This window comes from Anser cygnoides, chromosome Z, assembly GCF_040182565.1.
Source record: "Anser cygnoides isolate HZ-2024a breed goose chromosome Z, Taihu_goose_T2T_genome, whole genome shotgun sequence".
NCBI lineage: Eukaryota > Metazoa > Chordata > Aves > Anseriformes > Anatidae > Anser > Anser cygnoides.
In genome coordinates, this window is record NC_089912.1 from 35,820,589 (window position 1) to 35,845,468 (window position 24,880).

The 24,880-nt window shown below is 35.6% G+C and overlaps 1 protein-coding gene across 1 annotated transcript in view; it reads left to right on the forward strand.

Moving 5' to 3' along the window:
- LOC106045260 (long-chain fatty acid transport protein 6-like) overlaps positions 1 to 23,063 on the forward strand; it is a 41,198-nt gene extending 18,135 nt beyond the window's left edge. The window contains exons 5-10 of the mRNA XM_013195648.3: positions 6,154 to 6,348; positions 14,162 to 14,252; positions 15,739 to 15,937; positions 16,550 to 16,647; positions 18,689 to 18,819; positions 21,086 to 23,063. Coding sequence (XP_013051102.3) covers positions 6,154 to 6,348; positions 14,162 to 14,252; positions 15,739 to 15,937; positions 16,550 to 16,647; positions 18,689 to 18,819; positions 21,086 to 21,262 — 891 coding nt within the window. The 3' untranslated portion in view covers positions 21,263 to 23,063. The remainder of the gene's footprint in view (positions 1 to 6,153; positions 6,349 to 14,161; positions 14,253 to 15,738; positions 15,938 to 16,549; positions 16,648 to 18,688; positions 18,820 to 21,085) is intronic.
- The last annotated feature ends 1,817 nt before the right edge of the window (positions 23,064 to 24,880 follow it).

Here is a 24,880-nt window from a genome sequence, read left to right on the forward strand (position 1 = left end):
AAAATTTGATTGAGTAAGGTAGAGAATGAAAAATGAGTCAGCAGGCACAGTGTTGTTCAATTTACATTCAGTACTACAAATTGTGCTTTGTCTTGTCATTAACATGTGGAGTGTACACCCTCCTTCTTACAGCCTTTGCTGAGGTAGTTGTAGAGGGCAATGAGGTCTTCTTTCAGCCCCCTTTTCTACAGAGGAAACAGCCCCAGTAGGAGTTTCCTAGCTGCTCCTCATTATGTCTTGTTTTCTAGTCCTTTCGCCATTTTCATTGCACGTTTCTAAATGTGTTCCAGCAACTCAGTATCCTCTTCTGGTGAGGGCCCCAAAATTGAAATAGTATTCTTCAGTATGTGAAGTGTGGTCTCATCAGTGCAGTGTACAAGGGAGTAATGACTTTGCTAGTCCTGCTGGCCACACCATTTCTGATGTCCTGATAGCGGAGCCTTGAAATCACATTCATAGTTTTGCAAAGGGAAACTCATATTCACAGAATACTTCAGAGTGGGAAAAAAAAAATTCTGTGCATGCTTTAATTCTCTGAACTGACCTTTGGAAAGTTTTGTGTAATTTGTTTTGACATTTGGGCTCCTAGGGCAATCACTAAAAATACAATGATCTACTTTGTATTACTGGGTGAAACACAGACTAAAAGTGACTTTTTTATTGGTAGATATTTTCTAAGGAAATAAAAGTACAGCTAAAGAAGACATTCCCCACTAGAAGAGAGAAAGAATCAATACCACTAGAATCTAATGCTATTAGATCATCAGGAGATTTATTAATGAATGTGTGGTGAGAGTGAGGTATACTACAATAGTAAACAACTAATTCCTGAGCTGGAAAGTTGTACACTATTGCTAAATTTTCCTGTTCCCTTCTTTTAGTGCATCTGTTCAAGACTGATGTAAAAAAAGTAAAATTTTCCTTTACTTTTGTCTTTAAATTTGACTATGTTTGTTACTCAAAAAATCTAGCTGAAGTTTGTAATGAAGTATGCCTGCAAGGTGAATTGAAGCATACGTCTTGAAAAAAATATTGCATTTGTCAATTTAATGGCAATAAGATATCTCTCATTTCATAGTGTCCCTAATAACTACCTGATGCCCCCTTTTTTACAGGGCTAATGGGTCAACAGATAACCGTTGAATGTAGTGACATCCACATTCCTGTAAATACATGAATGTAAATCCTGTATGGCCTGTACATATTTTGTATTTAACAGATTTTTGCATGTCTCAGGCCCTGATACTGCTTTTAGGTTCATCAATGCCACAATAAAGGAACACTTCACACCTTCTTTACTTGAAGTTGCCTTTGCTTCTCTCCACTTAGCTTTTCCTGCTGTGTAAATGGTAAAAGTAAGACAATGAACCTTTTTTCTTGGACACCTTTAATGAAATTGCTAAGTACGGTTTTATATAGCTGCAGTCATGAGTTCGTCCCACACCTGATTAATATAGTGTTGATGGCCCTTTAAAAGACTTTTTTCTTTTTATCAGTGACTTAATCATGCAAATAGTCCACATAGTTTACAGAGAACACTTAAGGAGGAAAGACTGGCAGATTAAGAATCCCAGCTATGTGGTATTTAGTATAATAAGGCAGATCTTGACTTGTCAATTAATTACTATACAAATGAAACAAGTACACAGAATGGAGGAATAGTGTGTCAAAAACTGATTCATAATGTATGCAAGTATTTCCTATATGGTTCAAAGATTTTGGCTGAATGCACTGAATAAAAGTCCAGGTATAAGGTATGAACAGTGCTGTCTTATTAATGCTTCAGAAAGGCATTGAAAAAAAAAATTCACTTTTACTGTTACAAATAGGTAGGTAGAGACTGAATCCCCATTTTGTTTCAAAATCATTCAATAATGAAAGAAAATCACAGTGCAGGAAAATAAATAGTTTTAAAACACTTTAAAATGTATTCTAATATTCTGTTATTCTAAAATCATATTACAAATACTGTCTTCGGAATCATCCAGACAGAACTATTAATTGCACTGAGAAACACAAAACATGAACAAATTTTCAGAGGACACAAATTGTTTGAGCTATCTCTGATTGCGAGTCTGGGCAAGGTGCTGGGCCCTTCCTAACTCAGGTATTGTGAGGAAATTTAGGTCTTAGTGAAGGAGGTGTTAACTAGGTACTCCACTGTTGCAGTAGACTACGAATATGGATGCAGACAACTACAGCATACCAGCAGCTGCACAGTAGCAAGCTGACTTGCTGCAGCTTGTTCAGCTGACAAGGGATAGCAGTTTATCTTCCAGCAAAGATGTGTACTAAGTGACTCTTTGAAATCCTTCCTAGTCCTATACCTCTAGGTTCTGTAGTGATGGGAAACTAGTTGATGAAATGCCATGTGAATACAGCAGAAATTCAAAACATGACTGTTTGGTGCCATAGGCTGTTGGCATATGTTCCTGCATATTTAGTTTATTTAGATTTTCATATGTATAGAACACTGTGCATTGCTTAGCCGTGCTTTTAACACTTGTTGGAATTATCATCCCTTTTCCTTCCCTTCTCTTATTTATTGCATTTTATTTACTGCATAGGTATCTGCCATGGTGCCAGTGGATATCTCTGTTCCTGTCAGATTTGGAGCCTGGCAATGAGCTGGACAATAATACAGATGACAAATAGTTACAGATCAAATCATGAAAATGGTGTCAATATAGCTAAATCCATTTTATTTACTGTGGCTCACTTTCCATTGAAAGTTAGTTATATGTAAAGATGATTAATGTCATATAGTAGTTATACATAAAGTTGCAGCAATGCAGACTAATAGGAAATTTACCTTAGTTGTGAATGACAAGTGAATTATTATTATGTCTTTTAAGAAAGCGTTCCTTCTGCAATCAGTTTTTGATGACTTCAGATACTTACTCTTATGTGTTTAGAAATGACTTTTGCATCTACAGTAAAGTAGGAGAGGAGAAAGGAAAATAAAATAATTTAGTTGATGTAAAAAACAAATGATTAGCAACTGAGGGAGCCTTGTGAGTGATGTAGTTTTGGGATGATATAGCAGGATAACGCTTCAGTGTGTAATCTGCCAAGAGCTGTCTGCATCTAGTGAAATGTATGCATTCCTTGCTGAATCACTAAAGAAAGACTCTGAAACTGGATGTAGAATTTTGGCCTGTTCAGGACAGTGGTTGGAGGAGTCCCTTGGGAGGCAGTGCTGAAGTGCAAAGGAGTCCAGGAAGGCTGGGCACTTTTCAAGAAGGAAATCTTAAAGGTGCAGGAGCAAGCCGTCCCCACATGCTGAAAGATGAGCTGGTCCAAAAGAAAACCTGCCTGCCTGAGCTAGGGCTCAGGAAGTAAAAATAAAAATAAAAATAAAATTTATGACCTTTGGAAGAAGGGACAGGCCGCTCAGGAGGACAAAGATGTTGTGAGGCTGTGGAGAGGGAAAATTAGAAGGGCCAAAGCCCAGATGGAGCTCAATCTGGCTACTGCTGTTAAAGACAATAAAAAATGTTTTTATAAATACCTAAACAACAAAAAGACTAAGGAGAATCTCCATCCTTTATTGGACGTGGGGGAAAACATAGTGATAATAGATAAGGAAAAGGCTGAGGTACTTAATGCCTTCTCTGCCTCAGTCTTTAGCAGCAAGACTGGTTGTTCTCTGAGTACCCAGTTGCCTGAACCAGTATGTAACGACAGGGAGCAGAACAAAGTCCTCATAATCCATGAGGAAATGGTTAGCAACCTGCTAAAGCACTTAGATGTACACAAGTCTATGGGACCAGATGGAATCCATACAAGGGTGCTGGGGGAGCTGGTGGAAAATCTCACCAAGCTGCTTTTCATCATTTATCAGTAGTCCTGACTATCAGGGGAGGTCTCAGTTAACAGTAGGCTAGCAAATGTGACACCCATCTTCAAGAAAGGCTGGAAGGATGAGCGTATGCTTCATTGAGATGAAAGCTGGCTGTGTGGCAGGGCCCAAAAAGTTTTGGTGAATGGAATGAAATCCACTTGGAGGCCAGTCACAAGTTGTGTCCTCAGGACTCAGTATTGAAGACAGTTCTCTTCAAAATCTTTATCAGTGATCTAGATAAGGGGATTGAGGGCACCCTCAGTAAGTTTGCAGACAACACCAAGTTAGGTGTGATTGTTGATCTGCTTGAGGGTAGCAGGGCTCTGCAGAGGAATCTGCATAGGATGGATTGATGGGCCAAGGCCAACTGTATGAGATTCTACAAGGCTAAGTGTCAGGTCCTGCACTTGGGGCACAACAGCTCCATGCAACACTACAGGCTGGGAGAAGAGTGGATGGAAAATTGCCCAGCAGAAAGGGACCTGGGGGTATTACCAACAGCTGGCTGAACATGAGCCAGCAGTGTGCTCAGGTGGCCAAGATGCCAACAGCATTCTGGCTTCTATCAGAAATAGTGTGGCCAGCAGGACTAGGGAAGAGACTGTCACCCTGTACTTGGTTCTGGAGAGGGCACACCTTGAGTACTGCATTCAGTTTTGGGTCCCTCACCACAAGAAGGACATGGAGGTGCTGGAGCATGTCCAAAGAAGGACAACAAAGTTGGTGAAGGGTCTAGAGAACAAGTCTGATGAGAAGCAGCTGAGGGAAGTGCGTTTATTTAGCCTAGAAAAAAGGAGGCTCTGGGAGACCTTATTGTGCTCTACAATTACCCTAAAGGGGGCTATAGCGAGGTGGGCATTGGTCTCTTCTCACAGGTGATAAGACTAGAGGAAATGGCCTCAAGTTGTACCAGGGGAGGTTTAGGTTGGATATTAGAAAAAAAATCTTCACTGAAAGAATTGTGAAGTACTGGAACAAGCTGCCCAAGGAAGTGGTTGAGTCAACTGGGAGGTATTCAAAAAATGTGTAGATGTAGAGCTTGGTGACATGATTTAATGGTGAACTTGGCAGTGCTGGGTTAAAGGTTGAACTTCATGATCGTAGAGGTCTTTTCCAACCTATATGATTCTGTGATTCTATGATTCTAATTTATACTGCACTAGAGTTGAAAGAGGAAAAGAAGACTGAAAGGGATCAGAAAATAAGGGCCTTCAGCTTTCTGTAATATATGTGTACATATACATGTACATGTGCATGTATGTATAGAGAGAGTTGCATACATATGCAAAAGTATACATATATAGAGATACATTCAGATAGTCTTGGAGTACTAAAGTGATGTGCACTTCTAAAGGTATGTGGTAGTAAATGGTACCTGTATTAATTTTGTGCTACATCATTCCTATGGCGTACTGTATTGCCATTTGCAAGGATTAAAAACTGACTCTGGTTTTAAAATAGGTGAAATAAAAAAAAAATACATTTTAGGTCTTTTTCTTTCTGATACTTCAACTTAAATTTGATTTTATTTTTAAGGTGCTCCTTGCAATCACTGGGTTTGGGAAGGTATTCATAGAACCTGTCTCACTGAACTGGCTGAACACATAGTATTTCTTGTAATAAAACATGAGAGTTGACAACAGAAAAGATTTAAGGTCATCGGGATATACTGTATTCTAAGTAACGATGAACAAAACCTTGCAAGACTTATTGTTGAAAAAAATACACAATATGACTCATATGCAATGTGTGGGAAGGAACACAAATTACAAGCACATGTAATCTGATTGTTTCTTTTAATCAATCTGAAGACACGGGGAAAGTAATTATTAATCTCTGATGACTTTAATCGCTTGTCAGAAACAATGCCTGCCTTTCTGCATTTTTCCCAGCTTTCTAATTGCTCTGAGTGGAAACAGACTGAAATGATATACCTTTTAAAATATAGAAATACTTGTATAAATTAGTGTAGCCATTATTCAGGCAATAATTTGCTTATTCAACAAGATAATAGCTTTTGGATTGCAGTGTGCTACCTTGTAGGTGTAGGCTAGCTGTGCCAGCTTTCTTTAACTTCCTATTGTTTCCCCTTGCCTTTGCCCTTTTCCTTTTCCTTATCCTTCCCCTTTTTCTTCCCCTTTTCCTTCCTCTTCCTTTTCTCCTTTCCTTTTCATTTTCCTTTCCCCTTCCCTTTCCCCTTCCCCTTTTCCTTTCCCTCCCCTGTTTATACTTGATGTATATAAGAAAGTATATTTTCCCCACCAAATATGCAACATCAAATGCAGTTATCATTTTTTTTTTTTTAACAGAAGGATGGAGAAAAAAATCATAAAGTTCGACTGGCAGTTGGAAATGGAGTAAGAAATGATGTGTGGAGAGAATTTTTAGACAGATTTGGTGCCGTTAAGATCTGTGAGTTTTATGGTGCTACTGAAGGAAACATTTGTTTCATGAACCACACAGGAAAAATTGGATCTGTTGGACGCACCAATTTCTTTTATAAGGTGACTATTTATATTTTACTTTGTAAAAGGGAGTGTTGAAAGTCAATGTGTTTCTCCATTTGACCATAGGATGTGGGGCTACAGTCATAAGTATAAGGTAAATTTTCTAACTTAGTTATTGCAAGTTTAATTGACTGCCTGTGAAACCTCAGCTGTCAAAGTCTCATTTTGTATTTCAGCAACTTTGATGAAGTTATGTGTTGTGGGGAAGAGCAGTACTCGTTTTTTATATCATACACGCTCTCTTCTCCTTCACCTGTCCGGTTAAATGAAGACGAATTGCATGATGGGTCAGCTTACAAGTGATATGTCCACATACATACCTAAAAGTATTTCACCAAAACTTCACAGATTTTGCCCTTGGGGTTCTATTAATACCACGCTTAAATGACTAGAGAGAACAGTAAATAATGCGTGTCTCAATCTCAAGCTTTAGCTAATGACATGTAAAATTACTTAGCAATGCTTTCTAGCAAGGAGACTAGGTATTTAATGTTATGTTGCTATTTATGTCAATTTTTACTCTACTTGAAATAAATAGGACTACACACATTGCCTAGAATTTACAAAAGTAACTCAGATACCTATCTATGTATACAAATCCTCCTAGTTGAAGTGGCATTTGTGCTTCTAAGGAAAACTAACAGTAAAATGTCCAGACCAATCTGTTTTCACCGTGATCTAAAAATATTGTTTTGAAACACACTTGTGTGAGGTGACTTCAGATGAATTGGAAATATGTTTGTAGACAGCATATGTCCCAGGGTTCACAATCTCAATACATCATCACCACATAGACTACTTCACAATTCAGGGCCCAGAGGAATTCCCACATCTTCTCTGCAGGGATCGGAACCAATCAGCCTATGTTTTGCCTTCAGACTTTGCAAGGAGCAACTTGGAAACATTCAGAGAGACCACAAGAGCTACAATGTTTTTCAGAAACAGTCGAGAGCTCAAGAATTAAAGCAGATTTACTCTGCTGATTTTGTGTGTTCTATGTCATTGATACTTTGTAATATGCATGGACATGTGGTGCTGGTAGCTGTCTCTAGAAAGATAGAGATCCACCACAGGAAATAAGGAATCTGGAATTTAGGGGAGCAGTAGCTGAATCAGGAGTCTTAGAGCTCATGTTACATTTTGTTTTAGAGGGCCAAATGATCTAATTACTTGTAAACCATTTTTTTCCTTCCATCTCAGGAAATTTTACATTTGTTCAGAACTTGAATATGTTTTCAGAATTTTAGAACTTTTGACAGATTTTTGTCAGAAATCACTAACCTTCTGGACTAAGTTACAGCAGAAAAAGGATTAGACTTGAAATTACCTAATTATTGACTTACTTTTCTCTACTTTTAGTCAAGTAGTAGTTTGTGCTTTTTGCATGCATTAATGTTGGCATGTCATATATCAATAAAATTTGCTTTATGCATTCCCAAAAGGCAGATTAGTATTTGGGGCTTTTTTTTTTTTTTTTTTTTCACATGAAACATGATCCTTTTTCCTCTTCAATGACTGGATTTACAATTTAAGATAGTTGCTGCAGCTTAGGAGAAAAAACAGCTCATGCAAACTGCAATTAAATAAATGCAGTTGTAACTAACTACTTGATTTCACTAGACATCTTTTCTGTAATTTATATGCTGTTTCAAGTTCAAACTGCTGTATTCTGTGGAAACACCAGTATAGTCTGCTAAGATAATTATGGATTGTCCCCTTGCTTACTCAGTATGAATATGGAAAGACAATAAGGGATTTTATGAACCGGAAAAAGCCATTCATAGCATTTGGCTTGGCTTGAAATCAATTTATGTTCTGTCAATACTCTGTTTTCCTTAGAAATACATCTACAGTAAGTCTTCAATTATTTCTTTAGTTTCTGCTATAAGGAATGTAGCTAAAGCACGTTATTTGTGAGCAGACTCACTATTTAGCTACTACCATTGTCCATGCAGCCCTAAGGTATACACCCCTTCCACCAACATATGTGAATTTGGCCTTCTGTGTCTGTAAAGAAGAATAAAGGTTGTCACTGAAAATGAGTTTCAGTGTGGAGACAAATTACCTCACCTTGATTATGTGGGCATGGTATCTTTAGCTAGGTTGTTGGGTGAATTATATGACCCTCATTATGTGGGAATAGATCTGGCAAAAATATCTTCCAAATTGAGGTGTTCTGAAAGACTTTTCCAAGGCCACATCAGGCACTTTTTCATAAGTACTCTGTTTTGATTCAGAACATTTATGGTTGCATGATGTACCTGATATCTCTGTCAAATAATTTATGTCAGCAGAACAAAACGACATTAATATTTTTGTATTACACTACTTAGAAGTATCAAATTAAATTTTTTCCAGTCTGTCAACTGATGGGACTTTGCTCTTTTTACCTGTGCAGTCACTCTGGAATGACAGCTCCAGTCTGCTTTGTGACGCTTTCTAGTTTGCAGGAGCAGCTAGCTCCCCCATATGATGAAGCAGAGTAGTGTTGACATGAACAAATGCTTATGTATCTGTATGGATTGTGTAAGGAGATGCAGAAAAGAAAAGTCAAAAAGAGGTAGAGAGAGAGAATGAATGGTGAAAACATGAGACATATTTTTTGTGATTTTCATATATAAAAAAAAATACTAAAGTTTGGGGACCTACTTTTATATGTGTTTTAGATTATTCTGTAATTGAGTATTTTGACACAAACTCACTCTGCATTTTAATGCCATATCTAAGTTAGTTTTGACTTATTTAAGGCTTTTGCTGTTTTTAAATATGTTTTACAGGTTGAAGGTTATTAGACAATGCATTCTGCAGTGTAGCTGTTGTGTTTGTTTTACTTCAGTCTGAATGACATCCACTGGACATCTAGCAATACATAAACAAGAGCAGCTTTATTTCCGATTCTCTGACCCTTGAATGATCTGAAGTTGAAAAGGGAGACTCTCATGCTGGAAAGCAGAGAATGGCACAAAGAAGGCACATCTATCCGGTTACTAAATTATTTTGCTTCTGCAAAGAAATCATACATATGTTTGAAATCTTATTCTCTTGACAAATAGGATGACATGAGGAGATATTCTTAGGCATATTTTCTGGGAATTTCCTACACACCTGTTTCTTAATCTGGGAACAGAAAGAAAGAAAATTAAAAAAGGGGAGAAGAGATTTGTGTGACCATACATGTGATAACAGCAAAGGAAGAAACATAGTCTTTCTATTGGCATAGTTACACAGTCAGAATGAAGTAAATGCGGTATAAAAGTCCATACATACAAAAATCACAAGTATAGTTGGAATAATGGCAGGTAGGTTCAAGATATAATATTTTTAGTAGGGAAAAACTAATAGAAATATGATGTCATTTCTGTTGTGCCTAATGGCAATGAGGGCACAGTTTCTAAAGGTGAAATGCTGACAAAGGTTACATCTGTAAAAAAAAATAAATTTAGCCCTCAGAATGAGGAAAGAATGTTTTGTGTCAGTAACTGCCAAGTGGTCAGGGGAGAAATAGCTTTTGATAAGTATTAGGGTTCTACACATTTATTTTTGTAAATAATTTGGAAGTCACAAATTAATGGGAAGAAACAGATGAATGGTATAGCGGTTGCCAGACATCCAAGAAGTGACTGTGTGTGAGATGTTAAATCAAGGCACTGCTCTTGTTTGCACTTATTTTCACATAGTACTCTTTATATAAGAGGAATTGGTTCACGTGCTTGAAAGCATCACTGTGGTGTATGAATAAACCCTTAAATGTGGATATTCATAATGTTCATATAGACTCAGTGAACAGCATAGTAGAATCATTTGGCTAGCTTTTTAGATGATAGCTCTTGAAATATTTTACAAAGAAGATCATGTAAATTAGTATAGTAATATAATAAATAGCTGTCTGAAGTTTACACCTGACATATATCTGTATGCTAACATTTATGTTTAATTTTATCATGACATTATCATAATACATTAAATGTATTATGAAATCAATTATGTACATACATATAAATGTTTTTTTTTTTTTTTGGAAAAAGACTCAGTAACATCTGTCAAATATGTATGTAAATGTATGTCTTGCACTGAAATATATTCTGTGTGACAGCAGAGTATATTCAATGGGGGAATGGAACTGATGAAATACAAGAAAGCTTATAATAAGGCCTAAAAATAATCCATAGCAAGAATACCTGAAAGAACAGCATACAAAAAATGTATTCAAAATTTTATTTATAAATTTATTTTTTCATTATTTTAAACGTAAGTATTGCAACAATTATAGGAATCTAAACCTCTCTTACTCAAAATTGTATGCCTCAAAATCAGCTGCGAGCTGAAAAACATTTAAGTCATATTTGATGGAAAATATAAGTTGATAACATTCACAGAATAATAGAATGACTTGGATTTGAAAGGACCTTAAAGATCACCGATTTCCATTCCCCCTGTCATGGGCAGGGACATCTCCCATGAGACCAGGTTGCCCGAAGCCCCATCCAACCTGGCCTTGAACACCTCCAGGGATGGGGCATCCACAGCTTCTCTGGGCAACCTGTGCCAGTGCCTCACCACCCTCTGAGTGAAGAATTTCTTCCTTATAACTAATCTAAATCTCTTTTTTTAGTTTAAAGCCATTACCCCTTGTCCTATCACTCCACTCCCTGACAAAGACTCCCTCCCCAGCTCTCCTGTAGGCCCCCTTTAGGTACAGGAAGGCCACTATAAGGTCTTCCTGGAGCCCCCTATACTCCAGGCTGAACAACCGCAACTCGCTCAGTCTGTCTTCGTGGGAGAGGTGCTCCAGCCCATTGATCATCTTTGTGGCCCTCCTCTGAACTTGCTCTAATATATCCATATGTCATTTCAGCATTTAAAACATCTTATGTAAAACAGCAACACAAAATTAGTACTATGCATTTTTTTCATATAGCCATAAAAGCAAATGGCAAAAGAGATAATTTTTAGTTTAAAAGCAAACAGTCAGGTTTAACCAAGTCTTAAGACCCTGTGAAACTGTACTCACAGACAAAACATTGATATGTGTTTGTGCAAGCAATGGACGCTCTTAAGTTCATTGATCAATGGACAGGAATGCATATCAGATTAACTAAAAATTAGTGTTAATTCTGCTCTTTTGACTATAGTTTTGATCTAAGATAATCTAAGGTACTTTAAGTGTATTCCGAATTATCTTACTTATGGTGGAATATATGGTGATTCTGTTAATATCAAGCTTAGCTTTAACTTTTTTTTTTTTTTTTTAATATTGTCATTCCATATAAGTTGAAACTTTAGGAATATCAAAGCTAATTTTGAAATAACATTTAACAACTCAAATTTCTTTTTTTTTTAAAAAAAATAATATATAGGGTTTTGCAATGGATGTTAAATAACATCCAAATTGCACAGTAATAGACGATAACGTTGCAGTTTAACTCATTTTAAGCTTCAACTAGGTAAATGATGCTTTTGTTTTTATGCGTTTACATAGTGCTTTAGGGAGTAAAATACACATTAAAATGATGAATGCTGCATGCATTACTGTGTGAAAATAATATGGTAATGCTTCAGCAGTTCAGGCTCTCTTTTCCAATAAATTTTAAATGGGATAAAACAAATGTAGACCAGTACCCAGACTAAATGCTTTGCTCTGGAGCTTTCATTTTCTATTATTTAATACGGAAAGAAAGCTGTTTGCATAAAGACAGATGTTTAAACAGAAAGTATATTGGTATATGCTTTCATTGTGCATGTCTAATGCAATATGTGTTGTTTTCTCCTTTTAATTAAGCATTTGCATGACTTATTTCGAAGACCTAACTGCAATAGGCATAGACAATACGTCAAAGCTGCAAGCAGTAAAAGATGTATGCAGTGGCATAAATAGTAAAAGTCTCATCAGTCTTTTAGATGATCTCAAATACTAAATTAAAGCTTTTGACTATTTTAAACAACTTAAAATAATGCATCATGCAGACTAATATGTTGACAAAGCATATCTACTGAACTCTGAAGGAGTAAATGGATGAAAATGGAACCGAGCAGGGAAAACTGCTGTTCTAATCAAATACAAAAATATCAGAATAACATTTCATACTATTAAAGTAGTAAATATCATTGTAAAAAAAAAAAAAAAAAAAAAAAGGGCAGCAATTAAATGTAGAAACCTGAAGAAATTTCTCCAAGAAAAAACAAACAAACAAACAAACAAACAACAAAAATCCCTTCTGCTTACTGTTCATTATGAATACCTGTCATGTGGCTTATCAAGAGTAAAACAGCTATTTTCTAATTAAGGTAAACCCTTTAGCTCTCAAATTCTTGTTTTTGATAAACACTATAGAATGTTGTTATAAAGAAAAATTCCTATTACTTTATTGAAAAAGTGTCCAATTCTTGGATTGATTTTGCACAGTACACTTCAACCTTGTTCAGTTGGTCAACTTTTAAAAATATCTTTTGTTTCAGATTTTGGGTACAAGCAAAATAAAATGGTCAGTGTTGAAAAGTGAAATATTTTTTTCTAAAGGAGGCTGAAACTGTGCTTAATGTTTGATTCAAGTCACTATTTATTTGGACTTCTTGAAAACAAAATGATGTTATATAGCTACAAAGACATTTCAGGTTAGGATAAAGTCATTGTACAACTCACGCAAATTAGGTGCAGAAAAGCAAAGGGTTTTATGTTTTGGCACCCTATCCATTACTTCAGCCACTTTCATAACAACATCCTTCAATTACATTACATTTCTTTATAGTGAAAAATTCATTTTTTTTTTAAATTGTTTTCTCTGCTTGTCAGGATTTCTATGGGAAAAGATATTATATATCCTTGGTTTGATTAACATTAAATAGATTAAATACATTGTTAAATAAATTGCCGATATACTTCTTTAGGGAAACAGAAATTAGAAGACTCCTAAGCTGAACAAATCAAAGCCTTAGGATAATAATCACAACAACAGTGGTCCATGTGGTATCAAGCCTATAGCTATCTTTTAGGTCTAATTTAGATTTATATCACAGTAGAAAAATAAGATGAAGTAAGAGTCAGACTCTGCATATCTAGCAAGTAAAAATATTGTGATTTGTAGCGTTGATAAGAATATCTTGCCCTCTCCTTCAGCTTCAGAGACATATTCTCTGTGATACTTATATGAGAGGAAGGTCGGTTGTAAAATAAAACTAGGAGATCAGTTAGGTCAGCAGTGTTAGGACTCATGGGTTCACAGTATTTCCAAGAAATGCAGAACTGACCCTGACATAACTATGGCACATCCACAGCTACATAACTTTGTAAAACGACGTAGGAGTACATATCTTACTGCTGATGCTCGTGGTAGGACTTTTCAGAGGGAAGAACTGAGGCTAGTTAGGCAAGAATAAAGCCCAGTAGGAAGCAGGCTTCTGCTTGTAAGGATATGTAGTCCCGTGCTTTCCCATTTGTTTTAGGCACCAGAATATCCCTAGAAGACTTTTCATATCAGCTACCATTAAATGTCAGTTCAAATTTCAGATATGCTTCTATTATCCTGACTCATGTAGGCTGTTCCACTGATATGTGCATCCCACAACTAATTTATAAGAAAATGAACAAAATCACAATTCTGTCTTCACCAAGTATTTTTGAAAGTTACAAGATTACATAAATATTCTGATGTCACTTCCCTCCAGGAAATGGTGTAAGTTTACACATAGAAAGTTTATATGAAATGCACTCTACTTTTAGATGACCAAGACTAAAGGTTTCTTTGCTTATATTTGCTGCCACCAGATGTCACTGTGTAGATGAATAACTGATGACACTTTTTCCATTTTTTAGCTTTTTTTTCCATTTGATTTAATCAAGTATGATTTCCAAAAAGATGAACCAATTAGAAATAAGCATGGTTGGTGTGAAAAAGTTAAGAAAGGTAAGTATGTATTACAGTAGGATACAACTGTCTTTTGATTGCAATACAAATACCTCAAAGATTTTTTTTAAATTGCTATTGTATTACTGTACTATGCCAACATAAACTATTACTGTTCACTCTGACAAAAGCAAAGTGATTTTTGATGTAAGACAGAACATTATTAAGCATAGCAGTGCTGAACACCAAAAGAATTTAGGAGATCCTTGGATATTCACAGAGAGCAATGTATAAAAGTGACAATGTGGTATTATCACTGAATATGTAAGTAATGTGAGCTGTATTTTTTAAAGGATGTTAACATGCTGAGATGGTTTCCTAAGAGATCTACAAGAAAGTCGGGTGGATTAGAGCAAATGCTTTTTGGAGATTAACTGCTCTTGATAGTGTTCCAGTACTTAGTTTATCAAATATATACATATATAAGAGGTTGCTTGATTATAACTGTCTTCAAAATACTTATTAGATATCTAGTTTTTCTTTATTGTACCTATTTGCAAAGTGTTTATCAGATACTAAAGCACCCCTATTGTACTGTGGGAAGATAACAGCTGTAATTAATGCCTGGAATCTGAAGTGAGGCAAACTCATATTTAAACATCAGGCAGACTGCTTTAACAGGGAGCTGAGGCAGATTTTTCAAAGGAGTTTGGAGATTCTGTAGCACATCTTAATCAAACATGGGCAGTTCCAGGAAAATGTGGTTCCCAAAAGGTGTAAGTGACATAGCTTAAGATATATTTTTATTTTATGTATTTTCATCACTGTAATTCTTTACTTTGATAAAGTAATGCAACTCTTAAGCTTTGTTGTTCAGAACGTGCTTCCAAAACTGTTAGGAGTTCATACTATTACACTTTCAGAAACTAATACTGTGATGTAGGACATGCATGACAGGATTACCCTATTTCCATGTCACTGTTTTTTTTTTTTTTTTTTTTTTAAGGAAAAAATATGTTAAAACATTTACATTTTACTCTGCAAAGAAAGCATCAATGTTTTATCACATTAATGAAAATTCCTCAGAAGTTCTGAGATTAAATAAGGATTTACTGTCTTGGTTGAACACCTGCTTCTTTAGAAACACTAGCTTTTTAATTCAGTAGGAAAGTGCTGAAGTTAAGACTCATCACTAAAAATTCAGTAAGGTGTAGGAAGTGGGATGTAATATTCACTTGGAGTGAGTGCTTTGAGAAGTTACTGTGACTAAACTCACAGTTGATGGATGAGAACTGTTTAGTTATCAAGAAGAAATACAAAATACTGGGAATTTGGGTGGAGAATATTGTACTGTGTCTTTATGGTCACTTTGCACATAGAGATAACTATAGGAATTGCAAAGCTGGCAAGCTTTTATTATTTGGCCTTATGTACTGAACCCTGCCAAATTTGGTTCCTGGTCTTGTAAAGTCATATGTAGCAAACTAACACTAATGTGCAGTACAGGAACTGTGTATCAGACATTCTTTTCAACTTCTCCATGTAGGTGAGGCTGGTCTTCTCATTTCCAAAGTGAATGCAAAGAACCCCTTCTTCGGTTATGCTGGCAATAAGAGACACACAGAAAAGAAATTACTCAGTGAAGTATTTAAGAAGGGAGATCTTTATTTTAATACTGGAGATCTAATGGTTCAAGACCATGAGAACTTCCTGTATTTTTGGGACAGGATTGGAGATACCTTCAGGTATAATCATTGTTTCCTTTTACATTTTTTTTCATTAAAAAACAGACATGTAGGATAGAATAATATTTGTTCTATTTGTTTTCAGCAGGAAGTGTTCAGTTTATAACTATTGTGATGTAGTCTACAATGACCTTGAAGTGGATGATAGGAGCTTAATTTAGTAAAAAGTGCTCCTGCAGAGCTGGATAAATCATTTCCAGAAGGTTTTGTAGGAAGTCCAGGTCTTTGAACAATACTTCCAGTGATCATACTAACCAATGATAGTTTTGTTGTAGGCAAGGAGAATTAGATACCGAAAGAGAGAAAAATATTATCAATACTGAAGACTGGTCACATCTGATGTATTTTGATATACATCAAAATTTTGAAAACCTTTAAATCAGATTATGATAAACTTTAATTGTGCTTTATAGTGATAGATAATATCCAGTAACATTTTAATTACAAGCACTGTCTTCTGGTTATCAGACCAATATACTGAGATGACAAGCGGGAATAAATGTGAGGTTTTAATAGTCTAAACTGAATGGAAGTCTTACTAAAGTTAATGTTTTTTAAAGAGTAGATGACCATATGTTCTCATGGGATTAAATTATTTTTTTCGTGTTTTAGATGGAAAGGGGAGAATGTTGCAACAACAGAAGTTTCTGATGTCATCGTAATGTTGGATTTCATACAAGAAGCAAATGTGTATGGTGTATCTGTGCCAGGTAAGGAAAGCTTCAGTTTTATGTTTTTCTTCCCCTAGGTTTATTTGTTAACTCTCATAAGTTTTTTATTTCATGTTATAAGCCTATGAATCATTTCTGATGGAGTCATCTGCTTAATACCTAGCTAAAATCTGTACGTAGATGAAGAAAATACCAACTGTTCGTGAATGAGCCAGTGAATCATGCATTTTTATGTGCATGCAATGATGTGTACTTTTGAAAAATTACCTATCTTTCATGAATTTGTGATAGCTACATAACCTAAATGAAAGTTTCAAGCTTTATTAAATAGACAGCCATGGAAAATCCACACTTTCATGTGTCAGAAAATAATCACGTCAACGGGATAAGAATTAAAGCTACTTGAAGGTATATGAATAAGGGCTACTATTTTATTTCACTTTTAACTTAGCCTCATAACCATCTAAAAACAGGAAGACTATAAAACTAAAGACAGGGCAAGAAACAAATGGATAGAAAAATAAATAAATTATTAATAAAAAAATAATGTATTTTTTTCAATAATATTTTTAGCTAGATTTCATGAGATTATTTGGGCCTGATTCCCATTATTGCTAAAGGCTTTTAAAAATGTGTTCTAGGTGAGGCTGGGAGGCAGATGACTTCCTTCCTAGTAACCTTTAAGGTTCTGTGCTTTGCATTTGTGGTTAAAACAGTGCTGATAACACAACAATGCTTGGCTGTTGCTGAACAAAGCTTACACAGTGTCAAGATTTTCTCTCTACTGTGTGTATGCAGTGTTGGGCAAGAGGCTGGGAGGAGATGTAGATAGGGCAGCTGACCCAAACTAACCAAAAGGATACTCCATATCATATGATGCCATGCTCAGTAATAAAAGTTTAGGGAAATGAAGAAGAGGGGGTATGTTTCTGTTTATGGCATTTGCCTTCCCAAGCAACCATTGCCCATGCTGAGCCCTTGTTTTCCAGTAAGTGCCTGGACATTTGCCTACCAATGGGAAGTAGTGAATGAATTCTGCTCTTTGCTTTGCTAGTGTACCCCTTTTGCTTTCCCTTTTAAACTGCCATGAGTCTTCTCACCTTCTTTCTATTTTCCTTGTTCTCTGAGAGAAGGAAATGAGTGAGAGGCTAGGTGGATGTTTAGCCCTTGGCCAAGGTGAACCCACTACATAATGATAAGTGTTTAAAATGTGGAAAAGGTGTCACTTGCCACTAGTTTAAAGCCACAAAACAAGAAAAATCAAAATGAAGAAGACTGACTGAAAAATCAGGATCAAAAATATGACAGTATACATTTACTTGCCAATTCTTACCTGTATGAAGAAATAGCTGAACCAGTTCGTAGAACTGTCATGATAATTGTACTTAAAACATATGCAAATCAATTTCCTCACAGAAGCTATAGCATTAGCAAAAAAAAAAAAAGGATAGAAAGGAGAAAAAAGTAAGCTTGGCTGTTATTAATATCTGATGGTTAAAATGTGAAATTATTTTTGATTGCTGAAATTTATTGTTTTTATTATCTACCTGTTTTTTTTTGTTGTTGTTGTTTTTTGTTTGTTTGTTTGTTTTTCTTTCCCATAGACCAACAGTGATGCCTGCATTTCCCACAAACCAGTTAGGACTTTTAATCTCTCTCTGTTGTCAACATTCATATCCACAGTTTTGAGGGAACATACTTGCAAGAGAGAAAGGCCAAAAGTGAAGAGAACACATAATTGGCTAATCCATGAAATCACCTCAGCACTTTTTGAGAGAGAAAGGTTTTTGTAATTTATCCTCAGATATTGATTAATATTGAGCATGGTACTCCATGACAGTACTCCATTTAGTCTTACCCGCCTAAACCATTTGCAGCATTATTGTTTAACTGGTCACTTGAACAATCTCCAAAAGTAAGTCACGCTATATAAAATCTACATGTAATCTTTTTGTTTTACTGAAACTCAGATGATATATTATTGTTAGTTCATTCATGTAGTTCTTTTTTGTATGGTTCTTCACAAAAATTTTAACTTTATTCATGTTTGAAAATTCTCATTTTACTTCCTTTCCCACAGATCATGAAGGAAAAGCAGGAATGGCCTCTCTCATTTTAAAGCAGAATAAATCATTGGACTTAGAGCAAATGTATAAGCAAGTGGTGACCTATCTACCAAGTTATGCCTGTCCTCTTTTTTTAAGAGTTCGGGTAAGCTGCATTACTGCACTGTGCGTACAAACATCTATGTCATTTGAACACAGAGATGGCTGAATGAATAACAGAAACTGCTTGCAAATATATCACTTAATTTAATTTTAGAAATGGCCCTATTTGTTGTCTCCATTAATGGTATTTTGGGGAGAGGAATTACACAAAAATATAATAAAATTTGCAGATTATATTAAAATGGGAGAAATTGTATAAACCAGTAAGAATGGATACCATACAAAAGGATTTAGGGAGATTAGAAGCAAGAACATGGGAAAACAAAAGGTTCAGATTAGTAAAATGTGAACTGTTGCATCTGGAGAAAATAATCTAAAATCCATTTTATTTGATGGAAACGAGAATAGAAAAGTAAAGGTAGAGCAGGATACACATTGATAGTGCAAATCAGACAAATGAGATGTTATTTGCCGTGTAATATAATGACAAAACAAGACAAAAGCATTTGAAAAGGTGCTGTATTTACTGGGCCTAAATTAAAAATGTTTATTATTGCTGTCACCACTATAACTATCAGAGTGCCTATCATGCCTAATTGTATACTAGTACTTTGCTGTGGTAATTTGTCCAGTTCGGAGAAAAAACGTCCCTTTGCCAAAGAGTTAAAAATTTAAAAGTAGTTACAATAGGCTACATATGGCTAGGAAAAAATTAGAGTATAGAAAATACACGATATGGATCGCTGTGATTAGTGAAGCTTGTGAGCATCTTCAGTTGTGGTAAGTGTTTTGGGAACATCATGACAAAGGCAAACAGCAGGAGATGGTTGTGAAAAAAGTCTCTTATGTCCAAAGGAAAGCTGAAAAAAAAAAATCATTGAAAAGAGAACATAGGTTATGGGAGCTGGTTCTCTGGGTCAGTCAGAGATTGAATACTGCTTAGAATAAAGAGGTAAAAAGCAAGAGACTGTGAAAAACCTTGAAAATGAGAAAAAAACGTGTAGAAAGAATTCTACTATCAGATATGATTTGCATACATATAAATGTAAAGATAGAATAGAAGATAAAGGAGGTCAATAAGTGGAGCTCAGAAGAGAGAAGTAGGATAGACACAATGAAGAAACATACTCTCACAAGTCCATGGAGTATGAGAAAGTATGAATAGCAGAATTAATGAATGCGTTAAGGGTTTTTGACAGATCAAGGGGATAAGCAATAACTGCACTAAAATTTCATAAGTATAAGGTCATTAGGAACTTTGTCAAAATTATTTAATCAATAAAGAAGCACAACAGCCAGAGATTTAAATGAAATGATCTAGAGTGGTAGTGGAGGAGTTGAATCCAAGACTGGTGGTAAATCATGAGGTTACTGAAGTTTGAGATGAGAATTAAATAAGTTAGTCGCTGCAGAGGATAGTGGTGCCTGTCACACGGGTTTTAGATGGAAGACAGAAAATCCTTCTTGTTTTGACTGTAGAAAGAAAATGGGTAGTGCTGGACTAAGAACAAAAGAATAGGAAGATGGAGTGTAGTTACTGGAGAAATTGATGTGTTTGAAAAACAAGGCAGATGGAAATTTTCTTTTTGATGTGAGAGAAGAAAAACGAGGTCTATGAGGCATGGCTGCAATAAAAGGAAAGCGGAAATAAGAGCAGCGTTCTATATTGTTCATAGTGACTGAAAAACAAGAAGAAGCTTAGAAAAAAAATTAGAAATACAGAAAAAAAAACAAACTCACTACTACATGTCTCTACATGTCTCCTACTACTTTTTCCAAGGGACACAGTGACTCTGAAGAGAAGCTTGAAAACATTATAAAATGTGTAGTAAAAATCCAGCTTTATTTGGACCACAATAATTTTGTGTGATTCTTTCAGCCCATACTTAGTGCCAAAATAGTCACAGGCAGAGAGAATTTCCTGAGTTTTTTCAGTAAGTAGTTCCTGTTAATAACATATTTTATTTGTTGAGATTCTTTCCGATGTGTAGATCTCTAATGTGTACAAATGAAGATGCTAGATTGTCTCAGGCACAATGGGGCTCCACCAAAGACTTTGATAACATTTGAACTACACAACAATTCAGAAAGCAAGAGGCTGCAGTGTTTATCCACATGTCAACAAGTGGTGGTCCAGCACAAAAATTCTGGGAAAAACATTGTTTTACAAAGTAATAAGGCCAACCAGTATTGATCTTATATTAAGTAAGACTTTTAAAAACAAAAATTTGTTTTCAAAACAAATGTTGTGAGCAAAAGAAAAGGAGCTCTTCTACTGAATAATAAATATATTTTTATCTCTTCTACAGGAAACAATGGAAATGACCGGAACTTTCAAACAACAAAAATTTCGATTAGTGGATGAGGGTTTTAATCCATCCACAGTTACTGATCCTCTTTATTTTTTAGATAATTCTAAGCAAGCATATGTCTTGTTAACCAAAGAAGTACATGAGAGGATCTTATCCGGGCAAATGAAACTTTAATTAACTGTATAGGCTTTTAGGCTATTAGGAGACAGTCTGTGTCTCTACATGAACTACTGTGTTAGAAGCAGTGAAAATAATTACCAATATTTATATGTTATTAACCAGAATAGTATTTTATATTCTTGATATTTACTTTCAGATATATCTTGTATCTTTCCTCACTCGATAATTGTTCATTAATCATTTCTACCTCTTGAGATCAATTACAAGTAAATGACCTGTAAAACAAGATTAAAATCTATTTTATCTTAATTTTGGAATATAGATGCAGAGTATGTTAGTTTTTCTTAGTACTATATTAACATGAATGATATGGGGAATGCTAAATAGTAAAAAAAGATCCAACATATAAAAATGTAGTGACAGAAGCTATTACTAGTTCTAGTTAAACAAAATAAGCCAGTAACATATTTTTAATGTAATTTCCATTTCATATGTACTTACAAATATATGTTTTAGGAAATAAGACTTGAAAAGGGTTGGAAGAAACCTCTTATGTGGAGGACTTTTCTGATGGAACATAAGATGAAAGAGAATGAAACAAGAAAGCACTCCAAACAAACACAAAGCTAGAAAGTTAATACTAACATTACTGCTTGGACTTTATGTCTTAATGCATACTCTTTCATTTGTTAAACTGGCTCTTTGGAGTATTAAGTTATGGAGACAGACCAAACTTTTGTGTAATGTTTAGCAGCATATCAACAGTAGGAAGAAAATCACTCATATAGCACAAAAAGAATTCTTAAAGGTCTTTATGTCATACATACTGACTAATAAATAACCTCCTTACTCTTACTAATGACTGCCAGAAATTGTTATTTTATGGGTATAAAAATAGCAGAAATTTAAAAATTCCTAATCATATGTTCTGATGCACTGCTTTGCAAAAGTTTTAAAATAAAATATAAGATTATTTAAACAAATTTTGACTGTCTCAGTTAAAGTCTGATTGCTTAAAGACTTTTTAATAGCCTGTTTCAATACATTACTTACACAGTACAAATAATGGGACAATGTCCTCCTCTAATGGATTGTTTTGCCAGCTTCTATCAGTAGCCTTAACGGCCAGAAGTATACCAGTACCATGGAACACTGCAAGGGTGATTCTGTTCTGTTTTTCTTTGTTTCTTTCTACTTTGTTCATTTTTCTACTTTCTACATTTTTCATTTTCTACTTTGTTCAACAATGCATTAGAAATTGTGTCTACTTCTGTTTCTTTGATTATCACTTTCATTGATTTTCCTTAAAATCCCAAACCAAGGTGTATGAGCCATTTTATAAGATACTGCAAGGAGTTAGGTGATTGGCTAAGGACTGTTCTTGCTTGTTGCTATCTCATGCATATTTTAAGTAGCCAGCTGTAACTTGCTTGGCTGAAGGTCAAGCCCACACAATGCTCTTGATTCTATATTCTATATAGGAGCTCACCCCTCATGTTTCAGACTTTCTCAGACATGGAACCTGATCATGTGGGGTGGCTGCCATAAGGGTGACTACATTGGACCATCCCAGAACCCAGTACACTAATGAGCATGAACCGTTATTAGAAAAGAGCTGCCCACTTAAATAGGAGCAAGCCTCGACCATGGGCTGATGCTCCTCAGCACCTGGTGGTCTCCTTGTCCTGGCAGGACTCCTACAGCTACTCCTGCAGCGTTTGGTACTGTCTGTGTCTGGAGAATTAATAAAGTGAATTGCATCTATTGTCTACTGTGTGGATTCTTGCCAACTGTGAACCCCAGACCTTTGATTCTGCGCACAAGAATGCAATAAAAATTATATGAAGACTCTTAACTTGCTTGTTTCTGAATGCTATATTCTTCATGGGACTGCTAGTACAAATAAGCAAGTTTGCAGTTTTGCAGTTTACAAGGAAGCAAAACCAAATAATACTTCACCAACATCATGTTTCATGTTAGATGTTATTATAAAATGTTAAGCACATAAAGGGGAAAGGAGACAACTACTAGGTAAGAGTGGAAGGGGTCGTTATGGTCTAGCACTTCCTGAGCAGTCCCGATTTTTATATCTGCTTCTTTTTGTAGTTCCCCAAATTGCTGTCAACGACAGGAAGATTTTTTTTTTCTTTTTTGGTTAGATACAAATAATAACGCTCTGTTCTGAACGCAGTTCCACTTTTCTAATCATGGACTGCAAATTTAAGAGTCAAGTATTTACGATAGAGTTAAAACCAACTTTGCAAGATAGGTTACAATTTTCAGCAAAGTTGTTGTTGAAATCAAAACTATTTTATCTCTTATGTCCATCTCACCATGTGTGTGTTGACTATACTTCAGGATCTCTTTTCTTTTATTGCAACACTAATGTGGCAAATAATACACTTTTTATAATTAAAATAAAACAAACAACTGTACCCTGAGATCTACAGTAATTTCTTAAATCTTATAATAGAATAAAACTTAATATAATGAAATCAAATACTCATTTTTGTTATTAGATTTACCACTTTTCATTTAGTCTGCTTTAAAATGTTTGATAGTGCTTATGACTAGTGAAAAGAAATGTTCTACCACTTAACAGCAAAAGAAAGGAGAAAAAAAAGAAACATGAAAAAAATACAGGCAGACAAGTAAATACTTTTCGATACCAAAAAAAAAAAAAAAATTTTGGGACTGTTACCATTTGGTGGCTTATTTTGTAATGTACCTAAGATGGAGAAACTGTTTCTACATGGGAAAGTTAGGGCAGAAACAGAATTACAGAAAGGAAAATTCAGGTGTCTAACTTTCATGTAGCAGTACTGCCGATGGTGTCTCTGAGCTCTGAGGTGCTTTACAGCAGTAGCAGTACTCTTCTAACTCAGCTGGCTTGAATAGTTTACAAGGATTGGTTTCCCAGCTGTAACCACTAGAGAGAAGAGAATTCCAGCAACTCCCCTGTATTTGTGTAATCATGCCAGCTTGGACAATCTGATTGTTTCCAAAGACTTGCAAAAGAGCCCTGTGGCATGACGGACTGCACGGACACCAGGGTTCTTTCAGGATCAGTAACTGTTACTACTTTATTGATGACATAACTTCAGCTCTCTCTTATTGAGGGCATAATTTCATCCCTCTCTTACTAAGGGCATACTTCATCATCCTTGTTGAGGACAGGCTCCCTTCTTATATCATTCGCCCCATAGCAGTACTTTTCCACTAACTATTCATTGGTTGACAGCTTTGCCAGGAAACAGCAAACACCCCATGACCACACTCCCACAGAGCCCTTCTGTCCCTGTGATGGTTATGAGATAAGAATGAAAAACAGGAAAAGCTACATAGCCATAGGTGTTGTATTTCCTAGGGGGAAAACTGGATTTTTTGCCATGCTGTTTTTTGCTTTCTTTAGCTAGTAGGTTAGGTGCCAGCATACACTGAAGCATGTTACTGCACAATGTTATATTTCCCACAGTTAATATAAGTTGTTGAACTGGTACTGATGTTAGGCTGAATTATAATGAGGTTTATGTAAGACACTGGGAAAGCCCTTCCTTTCAGAATGAGAAAGCTGAGGTATTTGGACCAACCTGTTCATTTCCTGCCCTCATGCTCAGATCAACATGTGGAATGGGCTCGGGGCTTGAGTGTTGCTGCAAAACTGTGCCTGGG